This window comes from Falco rusticolus, chromosome 5 (assembly GCF_015220075.1).
Source record: "Falco rusticolus isolate bFalRus1 chromosome 5, bFalRus1.pri, whole genome shotgun sequence".
Classification (NCBI taxonomy): Eukaryota; Metazoa; Chordata; class Aves; order Falconiformes; family Falconidae; genus Falco; species Falco rusticolus.
In genome coordinates, this window is record NC_051191.1 from 66,341,269 (window position 1) to 66,367,846 (window position 26,578).

Genomic DNA, 26,578 nt, shown 5'->3' on the forward strand with positions numbered 1-26,578 from the left:
ATCCCACTTCCCAGTAACGCCAGTGTCTCAGGACACGGGCAGCGGGAGCAGAGGCCTGAAGCGCAGAGTGCTGGGAAGTCTGCGTGGGTACAGCCACCAGACCCGGGAGCCTGGGCTCACACACTTCCCAGCGGAGGAGGATGGGAGCAGTGGGAAGCCTAGAGAGCATGTTCCAAGCAGAACAGCAGGAAAGAGGTCAAAATGGACCATTCCAGAAGGGAAATTTTACCTTCTTGACTTTCCCACCAGCCTTATTCCCTCCCCTGCCAACTCACTGCTTCAGAAACCAGAGCTGAGGCATTAAAATGATGCATTTGTGGACTTCATGGTGTTGCATAAGCTTCTAACTCAGACTTTACGACTGCAAGTCATTTGTATCGATTTATTTACTTTATTAGCAAGGGGAATATGTAATTCTGCATTGATGGAGAATCAAATTGAAGAAGGAATAGCTGATCAGACATTTTAAAATCACATTTTGAAGTGAAGTTTTCCAATTACATATCCAAAATTAAATAGCAAGAGTATAAAGCATCTAAATCTATAGTTAGAAACTTAAATCACTGATCTTATCTGCAGATGAATGAGTTATGCAGCTGCTTTTACAAACTGGCACCTTACCTCCTCTACTTGATAAAGCTTGACAAGACCTGCTAATGTAATTATGAAAACTCTAACTGCGTAAATGACATTGCAAATTTTTACTCCTGGGCTTTGAAGGAACTGTGTTAATGGAGATCAACAGCTTCGTAGAAACACAGCTGAATACTCAGTCAGGGAAGTCTGTTCCTACTAGTCACTGCACATAAAGCAGCGGACATTGTGACTTTGAAATTCAAACCATTTTGTCATTTCCCATCGATGTAGCCTCTCCAGCAGCATGCTGGCATAATTGCCATTAAAGCAATAATTTAGCAAGCATGAAACAACATCACCTTTGAGTAAGGAATTAATCTTTCTAGATTAAGAGATGTAAATATTTAATTTTAATGTACAAAAATTAATAAGTGGGAAAAAGAAGGAAGTTATGAATAACAATACTTACCACCTTCCCGTTGGGCATCTCAAAGTACTATAAAAAGATAAATAAGCATTATTTTCTTGATTTACCTATGGGGAACTTTGAGATCAAATTGCTCAAGGCCACAAAGTAAGCCAGAGACATAACTTAGGAGCAAAGCTGAGGCTCTTTAGTCCCACTCCAGTACCCTGCTACTGCACCGCACCTTATCATACAAATAATTTCAGAAACAACAGTGAAGAAATGCGCTCTCCTGTTGACCTCCCGAACATCACCCTTCTTTTGGTGGCTTTCTACAGACCACTTCCAACCTACCTTCCCCTTTTGGATAACTCTGTCATCTGGCAAGGCCTGCAAGGACTGCCTTGAGCATCCCAGCCAGCACCAAGCCCAGGACAGACCGCAGTGCTAGGACATCCCGATGGCTGCAGCACTCGCTGCATTCTCTGTGAAGACAACCAGGGGACCGCACCAGTAGAGGCAGCGCTGTGGGAGGATCTCCTGAGAAACCGAAGTTCTCAGTAGGGCTGAGTCAGCTCTATTGCTACCTTGTGAAGATCCAGGAATGGACATAAACAAGCATGATGTCAGCACTCAGAGAAAATTATCTGTCATATCAACCTAATAGAGCCTGAAACTTTAATGCGATATTGATTCTGCTAATGTTCCTCCATGCTATCATCTGGAAGCAAAATACCTCTTTGTTATACAGCAAACTATGCTCAGGGTCATGTGGTACAACAGTCAATATCATTATGAAGGGGTCTGAGCTTTTTCAAACAAAAAAGGCATTTAAAATCTCCCTATTCGAAGGCAGTCACTACCATTATTAGCACTAAGAGGAAAACAGGTCATGCCTAATTCCAGTCATTGTGTCTTACATCATCTAAGACAACAACACCCCAATGTAGTAGGCATGTCCTAAGCAAGCAGGTAAGGCTGGCAGAGCTGCAGGAGTCACAGGACAAGGTGCTACAGCACTAAACCAACAGCTCAGTGCTCATTTGAAAAGCTTGGGTGGTCAGAGGTTTTGTTCCTTTTCCCCCATCTCTTCTCGTCATGCGAGTCAAATACAACTTCACACACACAAAATGCCTAACAGTATGCCCACCGTATTTAAGCATCAAGATTGCCTGCTTTAAATTACAGGCTGAACATTCATCAGTTCACACTGATTTCAGAAATAATACAGCGCTTCTGTTACCAAGCTGCAGACACAGGAAAATCAGAACTGACTGGGGTGATCGGGGAAATCCTGGTAGCAAAAGGGCTTGCTATTAGACTCCTTCACTGAACTCCACACCTCTTCTTGCTCTCTATTCTTCCCCATGCCCTGTATGACAGGTTAAAACTCTGGTCCCATTTCTTCCCTCCCTTGAATTGACAGCCAGCTCTCATCTGTTATCTCACAGCTTTTTATACCATCATGATTAATAAAGTCATGGTTTTGATAAGGAAGAGAAGTAACAAGCATTTTTATTTTTTTTTTTGTGCAACCCTGCCAGGTGTCTGAAGAACTGCCTTTTGTCCAGTTTTGAAAACTGCAACATTCATGGTTATTCAAAATTTTTGCCTTTGATACTGTAACTGCAGGCAGATGAGCTCATTAAGCAGAAAGCATGGTGAATAATCTCATACACCTCGGTATGATGTACTTGAGGCTATTCCCCTCTTCTTCCCCCATGTTTGATACATGCTACCCCTCTCGTTGACTTCCCCTGCAAACAGCAGAGACCTCAGCAGGTTTGGAACGCTATCATGATGAGAAAAGCTATAACAATACACCTTTGGTCCATCTACCCCTTTTCTCCAAATACAGAGCTGACCCCCAGCAGGATCCCACTTAAAGAAGTAGTTGCCCCACTTTTGAAGTGCTTGAGAAAAATCTTCATCCTGCAGACAGCTGCAAAAACTCCTGGCAGTGAATAAGTTATGAAATGCTTCTCAAAGTGTTATAACTATAGTTAGAATATACGAGATGAGTCATAATCCTGACAAATGACACCCCCATCTGTCAGGTTCACAAAGCTGGGAAGTTTATACAGAAACTACACAACTTTCTTTCAGATAAAGCCTTCCTGCCAGATCTGTACCTTTTCTGAAATAGTGACTGGCCTCGTTCTCTGGATCAGAATGTTCTATTTTTGGATGATGCCTCATTACAACTAGGGATTGCTTCATTTTGTTTGCACTGTATCCAGCTGCAAACAGGTAAAAGCCTGGAGAGAAAAAAAAAAAAAAAAAAGTAATCCTTATTTGTCAGTGCACACACCTCTGCCAGATGGCCAAAATGAAGGATGTAGCGGGTTAAATACATTTTACCTCTGAGGGAAGTTAACTATGCAAGTGTACTGCTACTGGAAATTGTATGTACATTAAAAAACTATACCATTCATAAGCCATCCTATTTTAATCAGAAATATTCATGCAGAAAAATAATTTAAGATTAATAGTCAAGTGCAGTCAAGCTTTAACATATATAGGACATGAATGTTGTGTTATCACAGGGAAGTTTGGGGGGCTTGTTTGTTGGATATTTTCTTTCTTTTTTTTATTTTAAGATGGGAAATGCTCTCAAGCAAAGCAGGCCTTGTGGACATCAGATCTTCATTGAACACAGGAATTTCTACAGTAAAAGCAATATCTTATTTTTATATTATATTTATAAACATCTCACTTTAGGAAAAAGATAAAACCATCTACTTTGCTGTTTAAATGCTATCCAAATAGCTACATGATCACTGAACTGAAGATGCTATAGGGATGACTCATACAAAGAAGTTTATGCTCCAAGCACAAGACCTGCAAGCCTTTATATGATAAACACAGAATTTTTTGTGATGTTTAGAAAAAAAAAACCAAGAACTTATTTTAATGAACTGTTTTTACTTTACGTGCAATTATTTTTCTCAGAAAAAAACCCCACCATATCTGAAGCACACACTAAAATTTGCAAAGTACCATCTCTGTTCCCAAGTACTTAAATCTAAGGTGATCTTAAAATGTTTTATTGCTTTGAGTAGGGTCAGGTTGTTTGTTTTTTTTTTCATGCCTGTGTAGGAGATACTACCAGGGTATCCTCAGATGCACTCTGCCTCTTCATTTCAGTTAGGTCATTCAGTTTTGTATCACAATTCAGGTGTTTCAAAGAGCCCGTTCCTTCTTCACTGAAGGGAGCACAGGAAGAAAAGAGTAATTGAAATATTTTGTGCAAAAGTTTGTCTGGCTCATCACAGAACGAGAACACCTACAGGGAAATGAATTCACTTATAAAACGAAAACCTTTATTCAAGAATATTCTCTAAGCAGTTTCTCTTTTTCATGATTTATGAAGCTGAGTCACAGCACTTCCATGGTAAAGGAATTTTAAATGTCATTAAAAAAAAATCCATCTAGTGCAGTATCAGTCTTCACTTTTACTCTTTAATTCCTCAGAGCTTTCATTGTTTCCAACCTTCCTGGCACCTTTCAAGCTTACATTACACAGGAAAAATAAATGAGTCCCTCCCATCCTCTCCATGAACAGTAACGATGCTACAGAAACTAAGCAAGCAGGCAGGAAACCTATTCTCTAAAGCCCAGAGAATATAGTCCCAGGGGCAAGGATCTCAGTGCTAACAGCCCGGCTACGTGGACAGCTTCTCTAGCTGCTTCAGCTCCTAACAGGCATGCAGGGTCCTGCCTCTGACAGCAGCATCCCTTCAAGTTACTGCACCATGGTAATAGTTTAAGCTACAAGCGTCAGCAAAGGGTGGTCGCACACAGTACTGATGAAGGGGATGTCTGTCCAGCACGTGAAGGAGCTCTGCATGCATGAATTGGGTAGTCCCTACCACACAGTCCTTCAGTTTTTTTCACCCCCCGCTCTCGCATTCAACCACAAGGGAAAAAATAAAATAAAATTAAAAAATCACAAACTGAAGGGGAAACAAAAAGCAAAACCTGAAAACATTTCTAGTAGTTTTGTAGGACAGTTGAAAAGGAACAAAAGAGCTTGCACAGGCAGAAATGTAAGCGTAATTCAATCAAGATGTATTTTGCGGCACAAGTAATGGGTTTCAGGGCACCTTGCGGCATTAAAGGAACCGATCAGTTTATCGAGAGAGAAGGGTCTCCTTCACATTCCAGCTCAACAATGTAAATAGCTTCATAGACCTTTACCCATGGGTAGACTTGATACAAGAAATTGAATTAGCCATGCTAGCTCAATTAAATATACACAAAATTAGACCAGAATTAGTGAAAAAAAATGCTGCAAAGCTGATTATATGTTAAGCATTAGCTACTAAGAAAATTAATATTATACATTACTATAATGACTTTTAAATCTGGACAATTAATATTTTGCTCTGTATGTCTTCATTATTAGATATCACCTTTAAGTAAATGTCAGCATTTTTACACAATAGTTCAAAAAAATTTTTATTTTTTAAGAAATATCTATTCTTTTGAACTCTTCTCCTCTAAAAAAGGTACTATGGTCACTAGGTTTACTCAAAAATAGGATTTTAAGTTACCCATTTTGCACACACATACCCTGTACAGGCCAGTTTCAAGTACCCTGAATCATTATGGACCACAAACACCAACTCCCACGTGCTATATGAGAGCAGAAGACTTCAAAGGCATTGATCCAGGTCAGAAAAGAAAAGAGGAAGATCCACCAACAGGAACAGAAGTCTACCCCACATTTGAGGGAAAATAGGCTTTTCAAGGCTGTACTGGAAAACACTTCATTAAAAAAAACCCCCACTGCTTCATAGATCACCATTCCTAGTCAGCTGCTGGCAATATTTACATTATTTAAAGCTACTTCTCACTCTGCTGAGCGTGTATTAGCTCAGCGTGGACTTTCTCTAACTGCTGTGAGGTTCAGCAGATCATGCAACTTTTCTTTAAGATAACCAGCAAACTTCCGTCATCCGCTGCTCATCAGATGAGCCTCTCTGCTTCTCAGTCACTTCCCTCCTTTGGCCAAGAGGGCAATGCACAGTTTGCAGTCCCCGTCCCATCTGCAGCCGATACGAATGCTGGGGAGCAGAAAGCTTACCCTGGGCAGTGGGGAATGTTGACCTATTTTGTATGAAATGTCCTGTCTCTTCCTGTATTTCCTGGTGCCAGTCTTATTCTTCTGTTCTGCCCTGAAAACACCCCAAAACAGAAATAATTTAAAGAGTCCAGCTCTTTAAATGGTTGCTAGCTCACATTCTCAATGAAAGAATGTGAAAGATTTCTAAAGCAGCCTTCCTGAAGCTTCTAAGCCCTGTGGCAATACAAACACAAAGAATCTACTGCCTAACTTACAAATTACTTTTTTTAAAAAAAATCCTATTGTAAAGCTGCAAAACCTCCTGCCATTAGTTGTAATTTAGTTATGGCTAGCAACATTTTAACTTAAAGATATTACTTGCTAATGCAAGCTACTCTGTTAGCTAACAGGATCACACAGGTTTATGATACTCTACCTGTGATTTTATACCAGTTTCCAAAAAGCAAAGCAATTTTGATTGAACAAATGCAACTTTCACACAAAGAGTAGGCATGCCTTCCATGAGCAGGCAAAGGTGCACAGCTTGACAGTCTGTGCCAAGCACAGTCTGCTTCCATGAGTAGCCTTCCCTGGTCCCCGTCCTGACCACCCATTCCCACCTTCACACTCCCATCAGCACCAGGATCCATGCAATTGTGCTGACCGCCAGACCAGGGACCCAGAAAAGCCAACCCATTACACAACTCAAATAAATCCCAAACAAAGTAGCGTTTAATTCACTTTTCAGTCACCAGTGATCCCGTCTACTCTTCAGTGAGCTTGCTCTAGGTCAACAGGCATGATCTAGAGTCCTACGTGCTTTCCCTACAGCAAAGCGGAGCTCTTGTCTGCTGCTTTCAAGGCAGCAGCTCGAAAAACAGCCCCAGAAACCTAAAAGACTGAAGAGAGGATTTATTGGCAAATGCTATTAAAAAACAAAGTCTACAGAATAGCAGTGCAATTTACAGGTATTTCCCCATACATACACTTCTTTTCTATTTTCAGTGAGGTATAAAAGGCTGTACAAACCAGGCAAAAGCCCACATACGCTCTCCAACAGTCAGCTCTAGCAGCACCCTAGGGAAACTGCTCACAAGGAGGCAAAGCATACACCAAGATATCCTCAGAAAACATGCTGCTTTGAACATCTGGGAATTCCCGAGACAGAAATACCACCTCCTTATTTAACAGCCTTCAATAGATATTCCTGAAACATGTTCTATCATTTTGTGAAACGATGCAAAGTGCCACATGACAAGCTTTGCAGCCTAAATACATTGTGTAGAACAGTCATTCCCTAGGAGTCTCCTCCCATCAGTCACAAACACATAGATCTCCACCACATCCCTGCACTGTAGCACTTTTACAGGCTGAAGATTCATATCTTTGTTCAACATTCTGCTTTCAAGAATCATTCTGTGCCTTTAGTCACCCTTGTTGCTCTTGTCCATATCTACTCCAGTTGCGTTGTATCATTTTAGAACTGGCAGACCACAGGAAAGGGAGGCCAGAACTGCACACAGTAGCCAAGACATGGGTGCACCACTGCCCTACTGTGAAGATTTCTGCTGGTTCTCCATTCCTTCCCTAATAATTCTAATAATTCTTCTCAATTCATATTTCTTTGGGGGTGGAGGGTAGGGAGTGGCGAGGTGACCACTACGGAGAGTCTGTTTTCATAAGAATGTCTTTTATAACCTTAAGACATCACTTCGGAAGGGAAATTGGCAGCTCAAATCAATACATTGATTTTCATTTGCCCTTCCATTGCCCAGTTGCTCAAACCCATAAAGCCTGCCTGCTAGTTTTCAGTTAGGTCTCAGTTTGACCACTTTGAATACTTAAATATCATCAGCAACTTGGTCACTCCACTGTTCACTATCTTTTCCAAGTCAATATCAATATATCAAACAGTACAGGCTCCAGCAGAGACCTCTGCAATAGTTTACTGGTGCTTTATCTTCACTGTGATACTTTACTGACACCTGCACTTTGCAGTTTTTCATCCATTATTAATTCATATGAAGACTTAACTTCCTGGCCCATTGCAGTGTTGAAGTTTCTTATTTATTGGGTTTAAATAAAGAATGGTGGGGGATTTTGTCAACTACCTACACAAAATCCCAGTATACCATGTCACCTGGAAGTTATCTTTGTTCACATATTCATCATGTGCTTCAAAGGATGCAAATAAATAAGGCAAAACTTGTTGTTGCAAAAGCTATACTGACTATTCTGCTACAGATCACGTTTATCCAAAGGTTAATTACTGAACTAATATTAAAAGTAACCTCAATTATCTCCCCAACACAGACAATGGGCATTTTGGTCTTCCCTGGAAACTCTGCATCCCTCCTGCCTTTTATCATCCTTTCAGTTTTCTGTTGCAGAACCGTATTAAAGTGAGTAGTTACTTATCACAGGTAGCTTTTCTGTTCTTTGATGCATGCCATATCATAGTGATGACTTGTTATTATCTATTTTACTTATTTGTTCCTCCAGTCACTTCTACAGACACAAAGACAAATCCTTCGGTACCCCCTCTCGCATATAGAGGAGGATTGTGGCATGTAAATCTCCAACATTCTCCACCGTGAAGGCAAAAGTAAAAAATAATTTTATTTTACTGATGTGACTATGTTCTCTGAATGCTTTTTTAAAAAAAAAACAACAACACACCCCTCTACCATGGTGGTCTGTTAGCCCTGGTTGGGTGAGGGTAGGCTCAGGGAAATCAGTGACAGTATTTCTATTTCCAATGTATTTGCAAAGAAAATACTGTCTATTTACTACATGTTTACAATCTGACCTGCCAGGTTTCTGTTGCTTCTTACATCCCCCATTTGGATCCAACTTTCACTTTTCAAAGTAATCTCTGGGGTTAGTTTTGTTGGGTGTTTGGTTTTGTTGCAATATTCTCTTTTTTTTTTTTTTTTAATAACCACATTGGTTTGACTTTTCCTTTATTTCCTAACAGAATATACTCTTTTCTTTTAGTCTCCAGTACAAGGTCTTTAAACCACCACAAAGGTTTGACCCTTCACTATGACTTTCAGTGTTTGTTTGAAAAAAACACAACAAAAAACCTAACCCCAAAACCACAACACCAACCCAAACAAATCCACTCTGTTTCTGCTCCCTCAGCAGTGTTGTCTTCAGCTTCTGGGAAGGAGTCTTCTGGCTTTTGTTACCCCTGCAGAGATGCTGAATTTACACAAGCTATAATTACTACCACAGAGCAGCTTTTCTACAGTGATGTTTTGAAACTGCTCTGCATGCTCAGGAACCAGATGCTGCCTGTCCCCTTATGAATCCCCTCACTAGCTGGCCCACCAATCTGCCACTTACAGTGTCTATGATTTAGTTTCAATATCCCATCCCAACTGAGACAGACATTAAAGACACATGGGATGAGGCACAACAATGCTGCGGCGCTTCATCCCTCTAAGCTCTCTCCCGTCTTCCCCAGTAGCACTGTTGGTGTAGCCACACTGATGGCAATAATACAGTCCTGCTGCCCCATTTTTCTTTTCTATGCCTAAACTCACTGGTATTTTATGGTACTTATGGCAGGCGGCTGATCTGACTTGACTTTAAACTTTAGCATCCAGCACACTTTCTCCGTCAGCTCAGCCTACCCTGTCTTTCGCCGTACATTGACACTGCATTATCTCAGCAGCTGTCATCCTCCTACCACATTTAAGATGAATAAGTGGATATTGACATAATAAAGACAAGCATTTGTTTCCACGTTTTACTAATTATATTTACAGTATCAGTGCAGAAATATGTATACCATGTTTTGGGTTTATTTCCCTCTGTGCATATTTAAGCAGCACTCCCTTCAGTTCCACTTTTCCCTTTATCTCCTACCTAATTACTGCTGAGGGGCAAAAGAGGACTTGCAGAGAGCACAGCAGAGGAATTACTGCCCGTTTTGTTTCCAGAACTTCTGGATTCACTGTGTCAAGGATACAGGCAAGAGACCTGGATCACTGGGTCCTCTCCTACCCTTCCTAGGAACCTGTCCAAACACCTTGTGACGCCCACCATCACCCCAATACCCTACAAGCGAGTCAGCGGGTAGCCCTCTTCGAATAACAGAACCTGGTTTTAATATATTCCTCATAGTTTAATATTGCCTCCTATTTCAAAAGGCCTGGGAAGATATGTTCAGTGTGGTGGGACACATTACAAGGAGAGGCACTCATTACACCCAGTTTCCTCTCTACCACATCACTGCCAGAGTGGGGCTGCCCCTGTAGAGATGGGACTGGAAGATGTGGCTGGAAGACCACAGGGTAAATACGTAGCTTATCTGGCTTGGGACCATGGAAAGATTTATTACCACCATGTTTGTTCCCTTAAGCAATGATTCAGGGACTCAAACCTGAACAAGATTCCAAACCCTTAATACAAAGCCCTTTCCCCCACCCCACTGCCACCCCCTTCCCTGCACCAAGACACAGAACTTTACTGACAGTGTTTTACACAGATGATTATACTCAAGAAAGATTCCTCACTGTTTCAGTGAAGCTGGAAAGCACAAACATGAAAGATTAAATATCCCTATTTATGCCTGGCAGCTGATACTCCCAAATCCCCCACAACACCCTACACTGAATCTTTCACAAGAATTATAGTGGCATTCCATCACTGTGAACATAAAGCCATCTTAAAAATATACAGCAACACATCTTCGATAAGCAATTCAGAGTAGCAATGTACATCAAAAGCTGAGCTGCTATGAGAAGCCACATCCCCTCCACCAGCATCAGCACTTCAGGGAATAAGCACAGGAGCTACCACTGCACTTCCTCCTCCACAACTCCTGGACTGCAATGGTGCTGTCACTAACGAAGGATTTCAGCAATATATATGCAATTTTGAGGTGCAGGGAAAGTCAAAATATAAAGACTAGGAAACTAATGTAAAGGAAACTTTGAAAACAATTCTTACTGACATTACTAAGGAACTAAATTATCCATATTACCAAGTGCAGAAAAAGGTGCTGACACAGGTAACTGCTTGGATGAGCAGCTTTCCAGTCTCCTCTAGCTACACTAAACTTCTGCTTTTAGAAAGATGCAAGAGGTCTTACTCTTTGATAAATGTTATTTGAAGTGATTACTTATCTACTTTACATCTAAATTGCTTAGAATTAAATTTTTATTTTAATTCCTCCAAGACTCTTGTCTGCTTATCTGATAAAAACAGCAGTTTGCCAGTTGTTAGAGAGTTCTTTCCTTCATCTCCAATATTCAATATCCCTCTAGGTACATCTAGAGGTATCTAGCAGATACATGCATACTGAAAAAGAAGTTTCCTTATTGATTTATCTGAGACCCTGATCCAGTAAGCCATTTATCACTGCCATACAGATGGTCACAAATATATTTAACATGATGCATTAAACACAGAGGCTATGAAACGGTTGCACCACGTTTTCCAAGGGGCTTCTGCTTAACCTAATGTCAGAGCATGGTCTGCACCTGTGAAACAACCATACTACAGTTGCACCTACACTTTTCCACACATGAAGTTTTAGGCACACTACCAGAAGTGGGCTTTACTACTTTTTAAAAAAAAAAAAAAAAATCAAACCGATCAAATTTGCCTTTATACGTTGCTTCCAGTGCTGACCTGAACTCATTTTTTTCTGAAGTCAGATTGATGTGATACAGCTTGAAAGCCTGGAAATGATCTTACTGGCAAATTCTCAGTTTCATAAGTTACTTTATTTGTGGCAGATACATAAGCTACTGGAATTTAAAGATCTATTTAAAGATCTCTTATCACCTCTGCAAAAAACTGAAAATGGACTACAACTTGCTCTCTGCCCATGATTTATCACATGCTTGTAAGCAAGGATATTTCCCATTGCATCCTAAAATTTTACTTGAAAAATCTCTATTCAGACCAATCCTGGGGCTCCCACACTTAATTACATATCTAGACATAACGTAGATCATCTACTTCATTGAGACATCATAAAACATGTAACAAAATTCAACACAAACTCTACTGAAAACTTCCAAGGTATATTATCAGTTTTCTTATTAAATGAATGCACTTAAAAAAAAAGTTATGTAGCCATTCAGCCAACATTGTCAACTAATTCAATGCACTCTACATACAATGAAGGCACTCTACATACAATACAGAGTACAGCACAGCTCCTTGGTTTGTCAGACTAGTAAGAAATATTGCCAGGTGCTACAAATATCTTCCTTGATCTGTAGGTAGCACATCCCTCAGTACTCCTAATGCACTGTGAACAGATGATAAGAGGTGATAGTTAAATTAAACACAAGACAACTGCTCACAGTCAGTAGCTTGCTTGAGCTTGAAGCTAATGCTTTGGTTTCAGACTTGAGGAAAGGTTTGGGTCTTGAAAGGCTTGTTTGCTTTTCATCGCTTTTTCATTTGCTCTTATTAGAGCTATCACATTTCCCTCCTAGTCTCACTTACTATAGCTTTACTAATGTCACTGTAACTGTGATGGCCACCTTTTAAAAACCTACTGAATGTTATAAGCTTTTTTCTGCAGCTTCCAAATCCAGTAATATTGCTGTGGTTAGGATATAGAGAATGCATACTTCACTAATCACGGAAGCATAAGCACTACTTTTTGTGGGCTTCCCACCCCCACCCCCCCAAGACTGCTCAAGAATTTTAGTTTCATGGTAGCAATTTCTTTTCAACACTTCCTGAAAATCAGAGGAATTTTATAAAGTTTCATTCAGCTTATTACGATTCTGAATAATTGAATGCATGCACAAACAGACCACATCGCCTGTTGCAAATAAACATACACCCACCAAGCAAGCATTTATGTTTACCATACACAATTGCATTGAATGAAAGCTATCAGACCTCAATTAGTTTGGACCAAGCCCTTCACCATGGACACAATACTGCCTGATGCTAGTCTAATTTCAAGAAACATCTGCAAGACAACAGGAAAGACGAAGTCGAGAAAGTCTGACAACAGAAGAGTTTGTTTGGCTTGCAACACAGAAGGTAGCACATCTGGAATAGTCAATGCACATCTAAAAGTATATTAGGTATGCCAAATTACAGTGTAAAGCTTTATTTATTGTTTTCAATTTTTTATTGCCCTTAGAATGCCCTGAAGGTCGCTCTGCAATAATCCAAACATGCATATCTTGGACATATTAGTCACACCAGTATGCTTCAGATTTAACATATAATTAGATCCTCCCCTCTTCATTCCCTATAAGATTTTCTGTCTTTCGGTTTGAAATACCAGTCTATATCACACCTTAAAATCCAAACTCTAAATCTGAATATCTGCAACATTTCAGACAGCAAACTAAATCCCCATGTACCACCATCCCTAAGGTTTCTGCCTTGTGTTTGATGGGAACATATTACATCTTTCAGTCCAGCAAAGCTCTCTCTGACCCAAGAAGAGGCAAGTGCACATCATCCATAACAGCCTGTTTAAAACATGTTTCAACAGTTTATTTTATAGCCTCAACAAAACCAAATCACTAGTTGCAAAGGCATATTGTATGAACAATAATGGAAGGAGACAAATGCTAGTTTTTAAAAGGCTCAGTGCCTCAGGTCATTTGCAGGGAGGAACAAGGGAAAAGCTCAGAAAGTGTATTAGTTGCTGCTAGCTGGACCACCATTAACACAACATGGCTCTCACTCTGTGCTAGGTGCTTTTTAGAAATACAAGACTAGGAAGTATACCATGCTTTGATATAAGTTATCAGCAGATAGATAAGGCAGACAGCAAGAATAAAGCAACAATACCTCATCCAAGAACAATCGTCAAGGATCTTTAAATCTTCGTATTTAGACCAAAGATTATGTTTTCTGAAAACTTATGCCCACAATTCTCCTTACTGCATACAGCAACACCTGATTCCAAACACATTGGTTCTTGTCTAAAGCAATTATGGAAGCACCTAAGAGCAAACTGTTGTCTTGAGAGAGCTGATGTTTAACTATGGGTAAAACAAAATTAGAGCTAAACCCTTGGAAATACTTTGAAGTGGCAGTTGAGGGAGATTGCTAAGAAATACTCCCAAAAGGCAAAAGGTTTCAGCGACAGCTAGCATTCTAAAAGAGGAGTTTTCTAAAATTAATTCACTGACTGAGCTATATCAGCCCTTCTCTCTGTCATTTCAGTGATTTGTGGGCTAAACACACAAAGGCACTAAACCAGCAAGCAATCAAGAAAAACCTCTACACTTAGCAGGCATTACAGGAGACCCTCAGAGGCTTTAACTGCTGAATTTGGCTGCAGGTGGTTCAGCAGTGGCTACAGAGCCTATTTTGGCACCTCAGAGAGACTGTCAAGGAGCAGACTGAACCGAAGAGGGCTGCAGGAGTGTCCGATGCAATTCAAACCACACTTCAGCATCTCCTCCCCAGCACCAGGCTCTTCTCGTGCACCACACACACAAAAAAAACCCAGTTCAGGATGAGCTCATGTAATAGAGGCACCTGGAAGTTTCCACCTAATTCAGGAGCCACGCTGTCTGTGGGATTTTGAGGCTGGTTTCTTTAACCGTTCTCTTCATTTGCAGGCGTTTGCTATTACCAGCTGGCAGAGAGTTCACACCGCTGCCCTAGTACAAGTGTTGGAGGCAGAGGACCAAACACTTAAAGGCCTTGCACAGGCTTTTGCACCAGAGTTCATGATTCTGGGCTCAGCCTTTCAGCTCACAGCCTTCAGATATTAAAGTCTGGTTTTCTTTTTCAAAAATCTTTATCACAAAGTTCCTGCAGCAATCAGGTGTTACTTCCAATAAACTTTGATTCTCATTTCCAGATCAGACCAGGAGATAATAACTATGGGCACAAATAATTATCTGTCTTTCAGTTCAGATATACAATAAAGCATGTTAGAAGGTGACACTGGGATTCAAAATATCTAGTATGACAGGCTTTTGTACAGAATATAAGTTAGCAGTGATGATGAGCCATTAATATCTCCCATTAATTTTTGCTATTGTTTAAGTCTCCTGAAATACCACACAGTAAGGAATACTTTATTATAATGGATGCTCTTGGAAAATTATCCAGCACTGTGGAATGGCCAAAGCCACTGGACTGAAAACCTCAACTAATTCAGATGCTTCCTGTCTACCCACCCCTTCCCATTCAATCCTCCCAAGCTTACCAAGCTACCAAAAATATTATTTCACATCAGTTAAAGGTGCTCACTGTTCCTTTTGTCTCCCTGTGCGTCTGTTTTGTAAGTGCTTGGCACATTTGTCTCTTGGCATCTACTATTTGGTAATGAGCAAGCACCCGCCACCCATCCTACACAAATACTTCTTTACAATTTAGGTTTTGGTTGTTCTGGGGTTTTTTTTTCTGCACCTAGGTGAAAAGTAGAAAGTAAAAGCCTCTGCCTCTCCAGGTGAGCTTCTTGCCATGCATATTAACGCACAGACCTGGGCTACAAAGCAGCACGCAGCCTTTGCTCACAGCCACCCTTCTCTGGACTTGCAGGGACTCTGTCCCCAGCCCTCACCTCTCCTCCTGGGATCTGGCAGTCAGTTGACCCCAATGGAGATGCTGTCCTGCCTCCAAAGACAGACAAGTTTATTACAACTGCAGCGACTGCTTTGGTGCATACTGGGATTTTACTATCGTCCTTTGTGACCAAACATTCAACAGGCCAGTTACCTCTGGCCAGAGTTTTAAAGTGTTGACAGGTCAAACAGGGGCTGACCCTCAAATAACTGAGCTCTTCAGATAGCTACAAGTACCTACTCCACTGCCACAAACAAGTATTTGGCCAGCTGGTTTCCTCACTGTATCTTCATGGCTTAGGCTTAAGCAGCAGAGTAGCATTTTGTCACTAAAACCAAGGTAAAGACTGGATTTAAAAATAGCAAATAAAAAACCCACACACCACTTTAGACCCTGAATACTTTAAGTGCTATCCATAATTTTAAACAGATTCTTTTCCCACCTGTAGATCGTAAGTCACATCCTAGCATCTACTACACAAGAAATAATTTCAAGTTCCAGAGGGTTTTTTTACGCCTGCTTATATTGATAAAGGCACTTGAAATAGTGAAGAGAAAATCATGTTTATTGAGAAACACACACAAACCCCCACTCCTTATTTCCCAAAATAACAGGTAAAAAGTGAATCTTACACACAGCTTTACATAAGGAATTGTTATGAGCTTCAGAAGTCCTCTGACTCCTCGTTGATATTCTAACAATGCTCTGTTGTCTGAAGATGGAAACACTAAAACTTCAAGATAATAGCAGATAATATTGACATTTTAGTGTGGTAAACAAATTTCAGCTGGACAACGTGGTTTGCATACATTAATCAACCTCCTTTAAACAGTTCACTCACCAGATTGTTCCTAAATAGCTTAAGTGACTGGATACACGAATACTAGTGTCAATGCTAGAAACAAGGAGGTTATCGCTGGATTCTCCTGCTTTCCATAAAGCCAGTCTGTAAAAGAAACAGCAGGCACATGCTTCATGGAACACGCTGTTGCTATGAGACAGAAGCTGCCTTATTTCTGCATGAAATTTTGCAACCACTCTCAACCGGCTTAACAGGACTAGAGCAACACCATTAGCTCAGACTACAGACTTGTATCTGGTTTGCACCATTATGGAGCTGGCCCTTTGCCTGGCAAAAGTAAGCAAAACCTTGCAGAAGGTGTGGGAAACAAGGAGTCACTGCTCAGAGCTCCAATTCCGGCAGGAAGCCACCACCACTTTGGTTAATCCTTAAGTGCTTGCTGAGGGTAGGGCTCCTCTCCAGAAACATCCAAGCAAGAAAGCTGGAGGCGGCTGAAATCGAACAGAAACCATTTTCAGGAAATCAGCTGTTTGGATGATGAGCAAAGAGATTCAGGCAGGGCTAGGTAATGATCCAGGAAATACAGAAATAGAAGACCTATAGATGGGGTAGACTGCCATGATTGCTTTACTTTCCTCCATTTCTGTAGCCCCATGTGGATAGAGAAAGCCACTAGCTCAGGCATCAGCACAACCATCTACAGCTTCATTAAAAGAGATGTAAGCGGATTTGTTCTCGTCTCTCATGAATTCAGGCTTTCTTTCCAATTTATCCCTCCAGCGTCATTTGCACAGTCACAGACAGAAACAGGTACACTTCCACAGAAGAGATGGAGCAAGTGTGGAATCCACCCAGGCAGGCAGGGTTCCCCCTGCTGAAGTGGGAAAGAGCAACAATCTCAGGGAGCAAATGGGAAAGTGGAGAGGAGCGTACAGCTGTGCCCCTCTGGCCCGTCTCTTCCCCACTACCAGCACTGCTTTGGCTGTTCAGAGACCTGTAGCTTAACCCTGCTCAGAAAAAGTACCTTCCTGAGAAGCATCTGTGAAATCAGATCTTTGTGATCCTCCTGAAAGCACAGCCGTGCAAACAGATGAACTGACCTGCTGGCAGAAGAAGCAGCAGCCTTTTAGAGCAGCATGAGGGAAGTGGGACCCCTAAACTGAGAAGTGTCACCAGCAGAAAAGCAACACAGAACCTCAGTGGCAAGTATTGCATCATACCTGGGTGTGGGTTTGGGGTAAGCACCGTGAGGTGTGCATCACTGCTTGGAGGGAGGAGAACCACCTCCTCTCCAACGCAGAAGTACAACCAACAGAGCTATTAGGGTCTCCCCAGGTGAACAAAATCTGGGCAGAACCAGAGAGTTTACCCAGCTCCTGTGTTACAAGTGCAGCAAAAGAGATCACATCCCTCAGCCAGGGCCAGGGCCACTGAGGGTGTCATGTCCCACCTCTCAGGAGAGGGATTTCTGCAGCCACGGCATTATCACCTCACCAGTTAACTAGAATTGCACAGTCCGATCAAAGAGAAGTCCTGTTCACCTTAGCTGGAGAAAGCAAGCATCCACATTCTTAAAGGTGCTCAATGTAGAACAAACAACAATGAGAAATGGTATTTAACTGGCAAGGGTTATAGTTCCACATACTGTTTTCCTCATCTCTCTTACATCTTGGTGGAAGGAGAAGTTACATTTCAAAGAACAGCTGTTACAGATTCTGCCTTTCCCACAACCAATCTGAAGGACTCTGACTCCCACCATGACCCGTTAAGCCAGTGTGTGGCTGGAGATGTACACCCTACAAGCCACCTCCTCTGCACAGATGCACAAGGACTTCCAGCACAGGAATGATACAATATCAGCAAACAAAAAAAAAAAAAAGGCATCTTTATGATCTGCCCTGTTTAAGGAAAAAACCTATAAACTAGTTGTTAAAGAAAATACATTTTTAATTAAGCCATTTGAAGTGCTGAAGCTGCTAAATGGCAGAGTCAGGCCTCATCCCTTGGATAGCCATGATCCAAGGCTGGTTTAAAACCCAGTCAATCCAATCAATAGGAGAACAGAGAAACAATAGATGATCAATTTGTGTACATAGGTGCTCTCGGAAATGCAGGTGTTTCTAGAAAAAAAATAGTATTGTAAATAGGAACTGCTTGTTCAACGACTAAGTGTGCTTGAAGGATTGTGTGAGTTAAAGCAGGCAGAAAGAAGATCATGATCCGAGGAGGTCCTTGGAACAAAGGCAGAGACTGGAACCAGAATAGATGAATCAGCTGGGACAGCGATGGATTCGCAGAACTGGCAAGACCAAAGCAAACTTCTAAAAACTTTGACAGTGACTAATGATTTGGTAAGTGTATGTAAGCTGTGCTGTATCCCTTTGTTCTCTGCCAGTCACTGAGGTGGTGGCCCAACTCTGAGTTGTGATTGAAGCAAGCCTAGTGGTACCCATGTCTGTGTGACTTTTTCCTTTAACACTAGTTAAAGCATTCATCATTCAGTCACATTATCTTCCATTTGATACACACCACTGTTCAAAAAGTCACTGCCCAGCCTCACAGAGCAGAGTCTTTTCTATTATTGACAAAGACTCTCACATAAACAAGGACAACAGCACAATCCTCATGGGCTAAAAAGCTTGGTTTTGACCAAAGCCTGTAGAATGAAGGTCTGGAGTTATGTATAAACCTGCTAATACAGATCCTGTCACCACACTTATGCATGATGGCTTTTGCAATTCATTACTGCACAGTAGGAAAGTCTCCATTTGTTCTGCAAGCTTTTTAATAATTTCTAGTATACAGTTTTGCGTGCAGTTGCTTCAATACTTTATTTCCATAGCTGTTTATATTCTACCTCAAATATATTCATCACCAATTTAAATAAAAGCCTGCCTTTAAGCAGATAATTACTCCCAACAGAGCTTACCACAACAGTTTGCAGTTCTGCATGGACATTTTGGCAATGCTACTGAATGCATTTTGTCACAGTAAGGTAGCAAGAATAAGTTCATGATACTTTTGCTTAACAAGTACTAGTAACATCAGCCATGACGGTGCTAACCTGGCAAATAATCAAGTTCCATGCTTAATGACACATTGGATCCTTTAATAGGCAAAATGTTTCCATACAAGAAAAAAATTATTAGATTTGCTTTGTGAAGTAATAAAAAAAAATATTTTTCATTGTCACCTGCCCCTCCCTGACTTTAATCTTTAAACTGATGGGACAGTAAACGCAGAAAAATTAATGACTGCACATCATATGGAATAAAAAACTATCCACGAACAGCTGGAAAGGAATTAATTATTGCTTACAGAAGCAGTATACTTCAGATATCCTTTGCCTTGAGCTGCACTAATTATCTAGAAATTCAGGTGTAAAGATTAAGTCAACCGCTCTTCCCAAGTCATAAACAAGCTGTTATAAACCTGGCTGCAGGATTGACGTTTCTGAGAAAATAAACTAAAATATTCATGACGGTATTCACAGTAACTATGCTTGCAAAACATAAAGCAGCACATCTTTTATTCACCTGCAGAAGAACATTTCTCTATCACAAGAATGTCTGCAGCTATGACTTCAGGTGCCCGCTTCCCCTTTGGTCTTGGTTAGCCAACCATTTCAGCATAGCCGGGGCTGTTTGATTCGCACCCTTCAAGACCCACCAGGCCCTGGCTGCTCTACCTACTAACCATTATTGGGAACAAGACCCTAGAAAGAAGGCAAATTAAAGCAAACTTCTTTGGCTTCTTCATCCTCCATTCAAGTCAGACCTTAACTTAGCACAGCCCATGAGTAGCAACCCAGAGAGCTGGCCAGCAGGGCAAGGTAGAGGGGATGGACTGGCAGGATCTTACCCACCGAGTCTCCAGCCTGCTCAGAATACACATTTTCTGCCACTTTTTGTTCTCCTGAGTAGGAAGCTTAAGCTGCCCCAGAGAGGAGGCTGCCAATACCTTTGAAAATAAGAACATGCCTTTACAGATAACACTTCTAAGAAGGAAAAATGCAGGCCACACAAGTGATAGTGACACTTTCCAGAAGCATCATAGGGACCATGCCACAGATGAGCTGTCACTGTGGCCAAAACAAGCCAAATTCAGAGGAGACACTGCACCTTGCACAGCTGGGTCTCTCAGTAACAGCCACGGCATTGAGGAGCATTCTGTCTTCAAGGTAACAGTCTGATTTGCACCTACTTGGTCACAGGAGAAACAGTTTGTGCCCAAGAGAGGCAAACATGACAAAAAGCTCATACAAGCTCCCTTCACCTCAGCATCTCTAGAACAGGTCTTCGAGTTCATAGTTTTTTCTGGGTAGCTACTGTTCCTTGCTCTCAGCTGGTCTTCTGGACCATGGAGGCTAGATGTCCTAAGTTTACTCAACTGCTGAGAACATTGGCTTTGGGGTTTGCTTTTGTGTTTTCTTTTTTAACTAAAAAAACCCCAAACAGATGTTCCGCAGGAGTTTGAGATGACGTGCATCTTACCTGTCCAGTCATTCACTTCATGATATAGGCAAAACATTGTAAGTGTGTATGCAGATCAGATCCAGATTACTCCTGCACTTAGAATCAGCATTTTTTCTGAAATGTTTTTGCAAGAAAAAAATTCTGTTCAGCAAAGTTGAACTGTTAGCAAGAAAGTATCACCTGAATAAAAAAGGAATTCTAAACAAAAACACTGCAACTGCAGAGGGGGGTGGGGGGGAACCACTAGACAGTGTGAATATTATCACTGTAATATACTGTGCAATGCTATTAATCATTGAAATTACCATGCCATTTTAAGAGCACTACAGAAAGAGTCTTGTTAGTACTGGGGAAAAATTACATCCCCTAAAAATCAAAACTGCATCAGAATATTCTCAACTTTTGAACCAGCCAAGGTGACAAGCCCTCTTGCTACAGCTGAGCTAGACTAGAAGAGGAAATCTGCTCCTTGCATTTGAGATAATCTCAATTTATGAAATCAATTCTGCTCCTGTTTTTCACAGCAGAAGTTAAGACCATATCAGTGTCTCCTGTCTGTGTTGCCAGTGAAACCCTTTGAAGCTTTGTTATACATCAAACTGCTTCATAAAAATGCACGCACATGAAAGGAGTATTTTTCCAATTCAACATTAACATTGTCTTAAGATATAATCAAATGCATGCAGCAGTTACTTGTAAAAAAATATTTCAAAAACAGTGATGACATGCATAATTACTGGTGTGGAAAGGTGTGCCTTGGGGTCACCTACCCTTAACCTCCAGGACTTCACTAAGGAACCAAAATGCAGAGAAACAGCAGCATTTACATTTCTAACAGATCAGCAGCGTGTGATGCCAGAAACTAATAACTAGGTAGTTTCAAATTAAACTGTTTACATACTTTCTAAAGCAAAATAATTGCAATATTTTATCTTGTTTTAAGAGAAATAACCATCAACAGGCTATACAAAGAGGCATCATAGTTAATGTTTCATGTTTAATTCAGTGACAGATTTGAATGCTAGATTTTAAACCAAACCACCAAACAAAATACCCACAAGTCATCACATTTATGAGATTTAAACTATGGCCCGATTGCAAAGTTCATTAACTAGAGAGGTCAAAACATACTAGGGTTTCCGTGCTGTACGTGAACAAATTAGGCAGCTATCTTTACACTCACAAGCTAAATTGCACCTGCATATAAACCCAGTAACATCAGCTGCAAAGTGCCAGAGTCAAAAAAACAAAGCATCAAAAAAAAAGTGAATGCGCTGTTCTAACAGCGATGTTGATGTTCACAACACCAGAGCCTAGTCAAACATGCTCAATAAAGGCAACCTGGGTTGCAGGGAGGTGTGCGTCTTGCCATTCACCAAGTGATGCACAGTGGTAGCAATAGCCATACATACCACCAGCACTTGCATTTAGTGGATTACAATTCCCACTAGATGAGTAGGATACCATCGTCCATTACATTTAGCAAATTCCCTCACAAATGCAAGGTTCAATGTGGCAACAGTTAGCCAGCTTCCAGCCAGACTCCTACCCGATGCTATGTAGTACATAGCTGCTAGCATTCAAAGGTATAAATAACACTCATAGGTTCATAAACTATAGGGATTTATTTCTGCTTCTGCCCTGTTCTGCAACTCAGGCAGGGCAGCAATTGCTCCTGCACAAAGAGTAACTTACAAAAGATCTTCCCAGAAGACTTTCAGCACTTTCCAATTAATTGTTCCACCCCAAGCCCCTTACAGGTAAATTCCCTTGAGCCAAATGGTGGACCCCAGCTGCATGATTATTTCGTTCCTCCTGTGCAGTCTCTTGGCAGAAAGTCTTGGAGTTGTTTTGCCTTCAGTATATCCAAATGGGAATTCCCTGAAGCCCAAGGAAGTTTGTTGTCCATTTCCCTAAGTACACTTACACTTTGGCTAGTGATGGCCACAAGTCTTTTACCCTAGAAAAACTCTCTTCTAAACTTATGGAAGATTCCTCCCATCTTTCTTCCTGCTGCATCGGATTGCACAGCTCTTTTCATTTTTGAAAAAAGTTTTCTCTTCCTCTCTGATATATATCAAAGTTGATACCTTAAATTCACCACACCCCTGTCCATACAAACTTTCTTCAAATAGGACAGACACTTTGATGAAGTTCCCGTGATAAGAAATAAAAAAAAACAACAACACACCAACAACTTATTTCTGATCACTTGTAAGGAAATGCAATCCTCCTGCAGCCCTCCATTCACTTCTTGGGTTCAAACGGTATGACTAGAACTAAACGATGGCACTGAGGAAGAAGTAGTAATATTTTCACTAAAATATCTGTTTAAATAAATGAGAGCATTTTTTCAACAAAATTCCACGCCTAACATCTGTGCACTCACCTGTACAAAAATATATTTATCCTGTTGCTGAAGTCAAATGCATATTTGAATTTCTTTCCAAATAAAAAGCAGTTTTATCTTTTAAATGATATTTTTCTCATCTTACAGTTTCTCTGATATGGCAGAAAGTTTTTCAACAAAATTTAAATGTTTTCATACAAAAAAACCCAAATCCAGTTACATCAACAGTTTTCACCATTAATCCATACCCTGAAGAGCTGCAAGGTTTCAGGGACAGAAGTCATCTCCTGTTCTGTGTCTGCACTGTGTTAGATCAGTGAGGTGCTACTCCAATGCCAACAATCACACGGGCCATAGTAACACAAATAGTAGACAGTGATGATAACATAGACCTTCCCAAGCAGAAAGCGGTAGGTGTGAAATAAGGAGATGTGCTAACCCGCAGAGGCGGCTGGTGACCTCCTACTCATGCAACCCATAACTCCATTATATAGTCTCTACACAGAAAGCAGCAAGATAGCCCCATCGTGGTGCTGACATTCTGCTTGTACATGTCAGGTGAAGGTCAGACAGCAACGGCACCTCCTTCATGAGGTGACAATCCAACATTAGAGCAGTAATGTGTCCAGCTTCAGAGAAGCTGCATGACTGGGCATGCTGGTCCCATGAGCACTGAGCTAACACGGTGGGCTGAGAAGCTACATCACCCTCTCCAGTGTCCTGTAAAACACTTCTAGCTGTTGGGAAGCAAGTTCTGATCACATCACTTGGCAGCCAACTCATACCACCCAAAAACTGTTACACTTCTGGGAGCCAATGCCATGCTGGACCCCCATCAGCTGGCAAGAGGGGCTTCAAAAGCATCTGCTGCCATGTGAGGTGCCACTCCCAGGCCACTGTCTTCACTAGCAAAAGGGTGTATTTCCACCACCTGTTCACTACCACATTTTTTTGGTTTCACCAACCAATATCAAACAGTAGGAAAGGGCCTGAGGTTTTACACTAGGACAGCCTTTGTGAAGGTGTAACAGAATGTTATTACATAGCAGTAACATTCACAGGTGCCTTCCACTCAGAACCTGCTATCATCCCGCTGATCACCCTAGCCACCCTAACTGTTAACTTGAAGTAGCCCAGGTCGGTCAGATTGAGGTCCTTAAGGAAGAGCAAAGGCTGTGCTGCGCCTCCCTAAGGCCCCGACAGCCAAATGCTGAGGCCTCAGGCTGAAGGAGTTCAGTGCAAATATAACGCAAATCTCGTTCCTGTTCATTTCTTCTCAGAACAAGAGAAAATGGCTACTTAAGAAATTGTGCATTCAATTACTTCCAGCTTTGGCAGACTTGATTTGAAACAGATACAGTTCCAATAAGAAATTGCTTTGCACCTTAAGAGCACCCATAGACTTCTGTTGTGAACAAACTGGCTTGTTAAAAGAGCTGTCAGAAGCATTTTTGATCTTCACCCCATCTCCTCTTCTCCTCAGAAAAGAATGATTCCCACCCAAGAGAGGCTAGCAGAGGCTGAAGTAGTCACCCAGCCAAGCCACTCACATAGCTTGTGGAGAACTCTGTTCAGGCTGGCACTTTGGTTAATTCTGAAGTACCTGACTCCAGACCCTTCAGATCACCTGGGAGTGACATAACCATTATGGTATTCCCTCATTTGACACCTCTTCTCTCTCTCCCTACCCTCCAATAAACTTAATTGCTCAAAGATCAGATTTGTTCCAATTTAAGCTACAGTATTCACCAAATGGAATTCTTCTTTCCAAACAGCCCTAGTTAACTCCCGCTCAATGTTTGGATTGACATCCAAATACTTTCCATGAACACATGGACTTACACATACCACCAACCTCATCTTAAAGCAGAGTTGGTTAAGACGTACATTAGTACTCAAAAAGCTGTTTCTGCCTTAGCTAAGCAACTTGGAGTACTGTACTTCCAGTGCTTTTTGATTGTGAAGATAATTGTGAAGATTGTGAAGATAAATATACTGCTGGTTTGGGTTTTGTTTTGGTGGGGTTTGTTTTGTTTAAATTTATTATGTACCTTTATAAAATAAATTCTTCAATCTTAGAATTCTATATAACATACAGCATTTTTGCTAAACTGGGCGGGGTGGTGGTGCTGGGGGGGACTCATTATCTGCAGCTATGCAATAAGGAATTGAAGGAATGAATCAGTATTTTTCATAATGCCATTTGAAAGGTTTTACAACCAAACTTATCACATTATATCTCAAAGGTATGAAGCAGTTAACTTTTTCATACTTCATTCTTTTGAAAAGCAATTTTTAAATCCTAGAAATTAGCTATCAGAATATATGTATTTCTTTAATTTTGCAATATTATCCAGACAAAACTGCATAACTACAGGCAGATGATATGGTATACAAGAGAAAACACAGCGTCAAATATGCTTTTCCATTAAGCTTCCACCACCACTTCCTATTGAAAAGTAGAGACTGCAGAGACCGTTTCTAATTAACAAAGTCCAGGTTTGGCACTGCTCAGTATTTTTTATGAACAATGTCGGCAGCTACAAAAGCTCTGAGGAGAAATGAGACATAGTAGAGGATGAACAATTCAGCAAAATCTCAATATGATTCTAGGTCAGAAAAGAGCAAATGCAATCATCATATATAGAAAGGGACTAGGAAGTAAGAATACAATTTTTCTCCCCAAGTAAGGTATCAAATACACAGATGCAGGGCTGAGAGTTCCAATAGCTCATTTCTTTTAAAGGACATTGAAAATTAGAGATTATGTAGAGAATTACAATACTGTTTCAAGGTTATACGAAACCTTGGTATTGAGGTTAAGTAGCTCACTTTGTTTAGCAGATGAAAGGCGATGGCTGGGTGACTTGACTATGAATTCTAAAAAAAAAAAAATTATAAAAAAAACACCTCAGGCAGAGATTGCTATGTCCTTGGGGCTTTTCATTCAAGCAGAGAAAAGCATAAAAAGGAACTTCCAGCTAGAATTTAAAACCAAACACATTGAAAACTGAGATTAGGTACAATTTTATTTTTTTTCAATCACTGCATTACCTACTAAAACTAATTGCCAAGGAAACAGTACAGTCTGCCTTTTAATGTCTTTGCATCCAGACTGGATGCCTTTTCAGATGCCCACACTACAAATGTAAACCATAGGGTTCAGCACAGAACTAATAGGAGAGTTACATTCCAGCTCTTACTGCCGAGGTCAGACTGTGCAAACCATAAGCACTTTTTTGCTCTTCAACTCTATGAATTTGCACGTCCAGGCAAGAGCAAATCTGAATGCTGTAGCTGTAAGCACTTTGGATGGGATTTATCTTCCCCAACATCAAGTCATGTAAAAGTTTGTTGTGCACCTTAAACAAGCCACTAG

General features: G+C 40.9%; 1 protein-coding gene across 5 annotated transcripts in view; it reads right to left on the minus strand.

Annotated features, from left to right (window-relative positions):
• The window catches only part of BICD1 (BICD cargo adaptor 1), a 187,547-nt gene that overhangs the window by 137,191 nt on the left and 23,778 nt on the right, over positions 1-26,578 (minus strand). The window contains exons 1-2 of one of the 5 annotated variants that reach the window (XM_037389590.1): positions 1,337-1,412; positions 1,046-1,072 (exon numbers count right to left, since the gene is read on the minus strand). The exons of the other annotated variants lie outside the window; for them this stretch is intronic. Coding sequence (XP_037245487.1) covers positions 1,046-1,063 — 18 coding nt within the window. The 5' untranslated portion in view covers positions 1,064-1,072; positions 1,337-1,412. Of the gene's footprint in view, positions 1-1,045; positions 1,073-1,336; positions 1,413-26,578 lie in introns of those variants that run through there. 5 annotated transcript variants of the gene reach the window in all.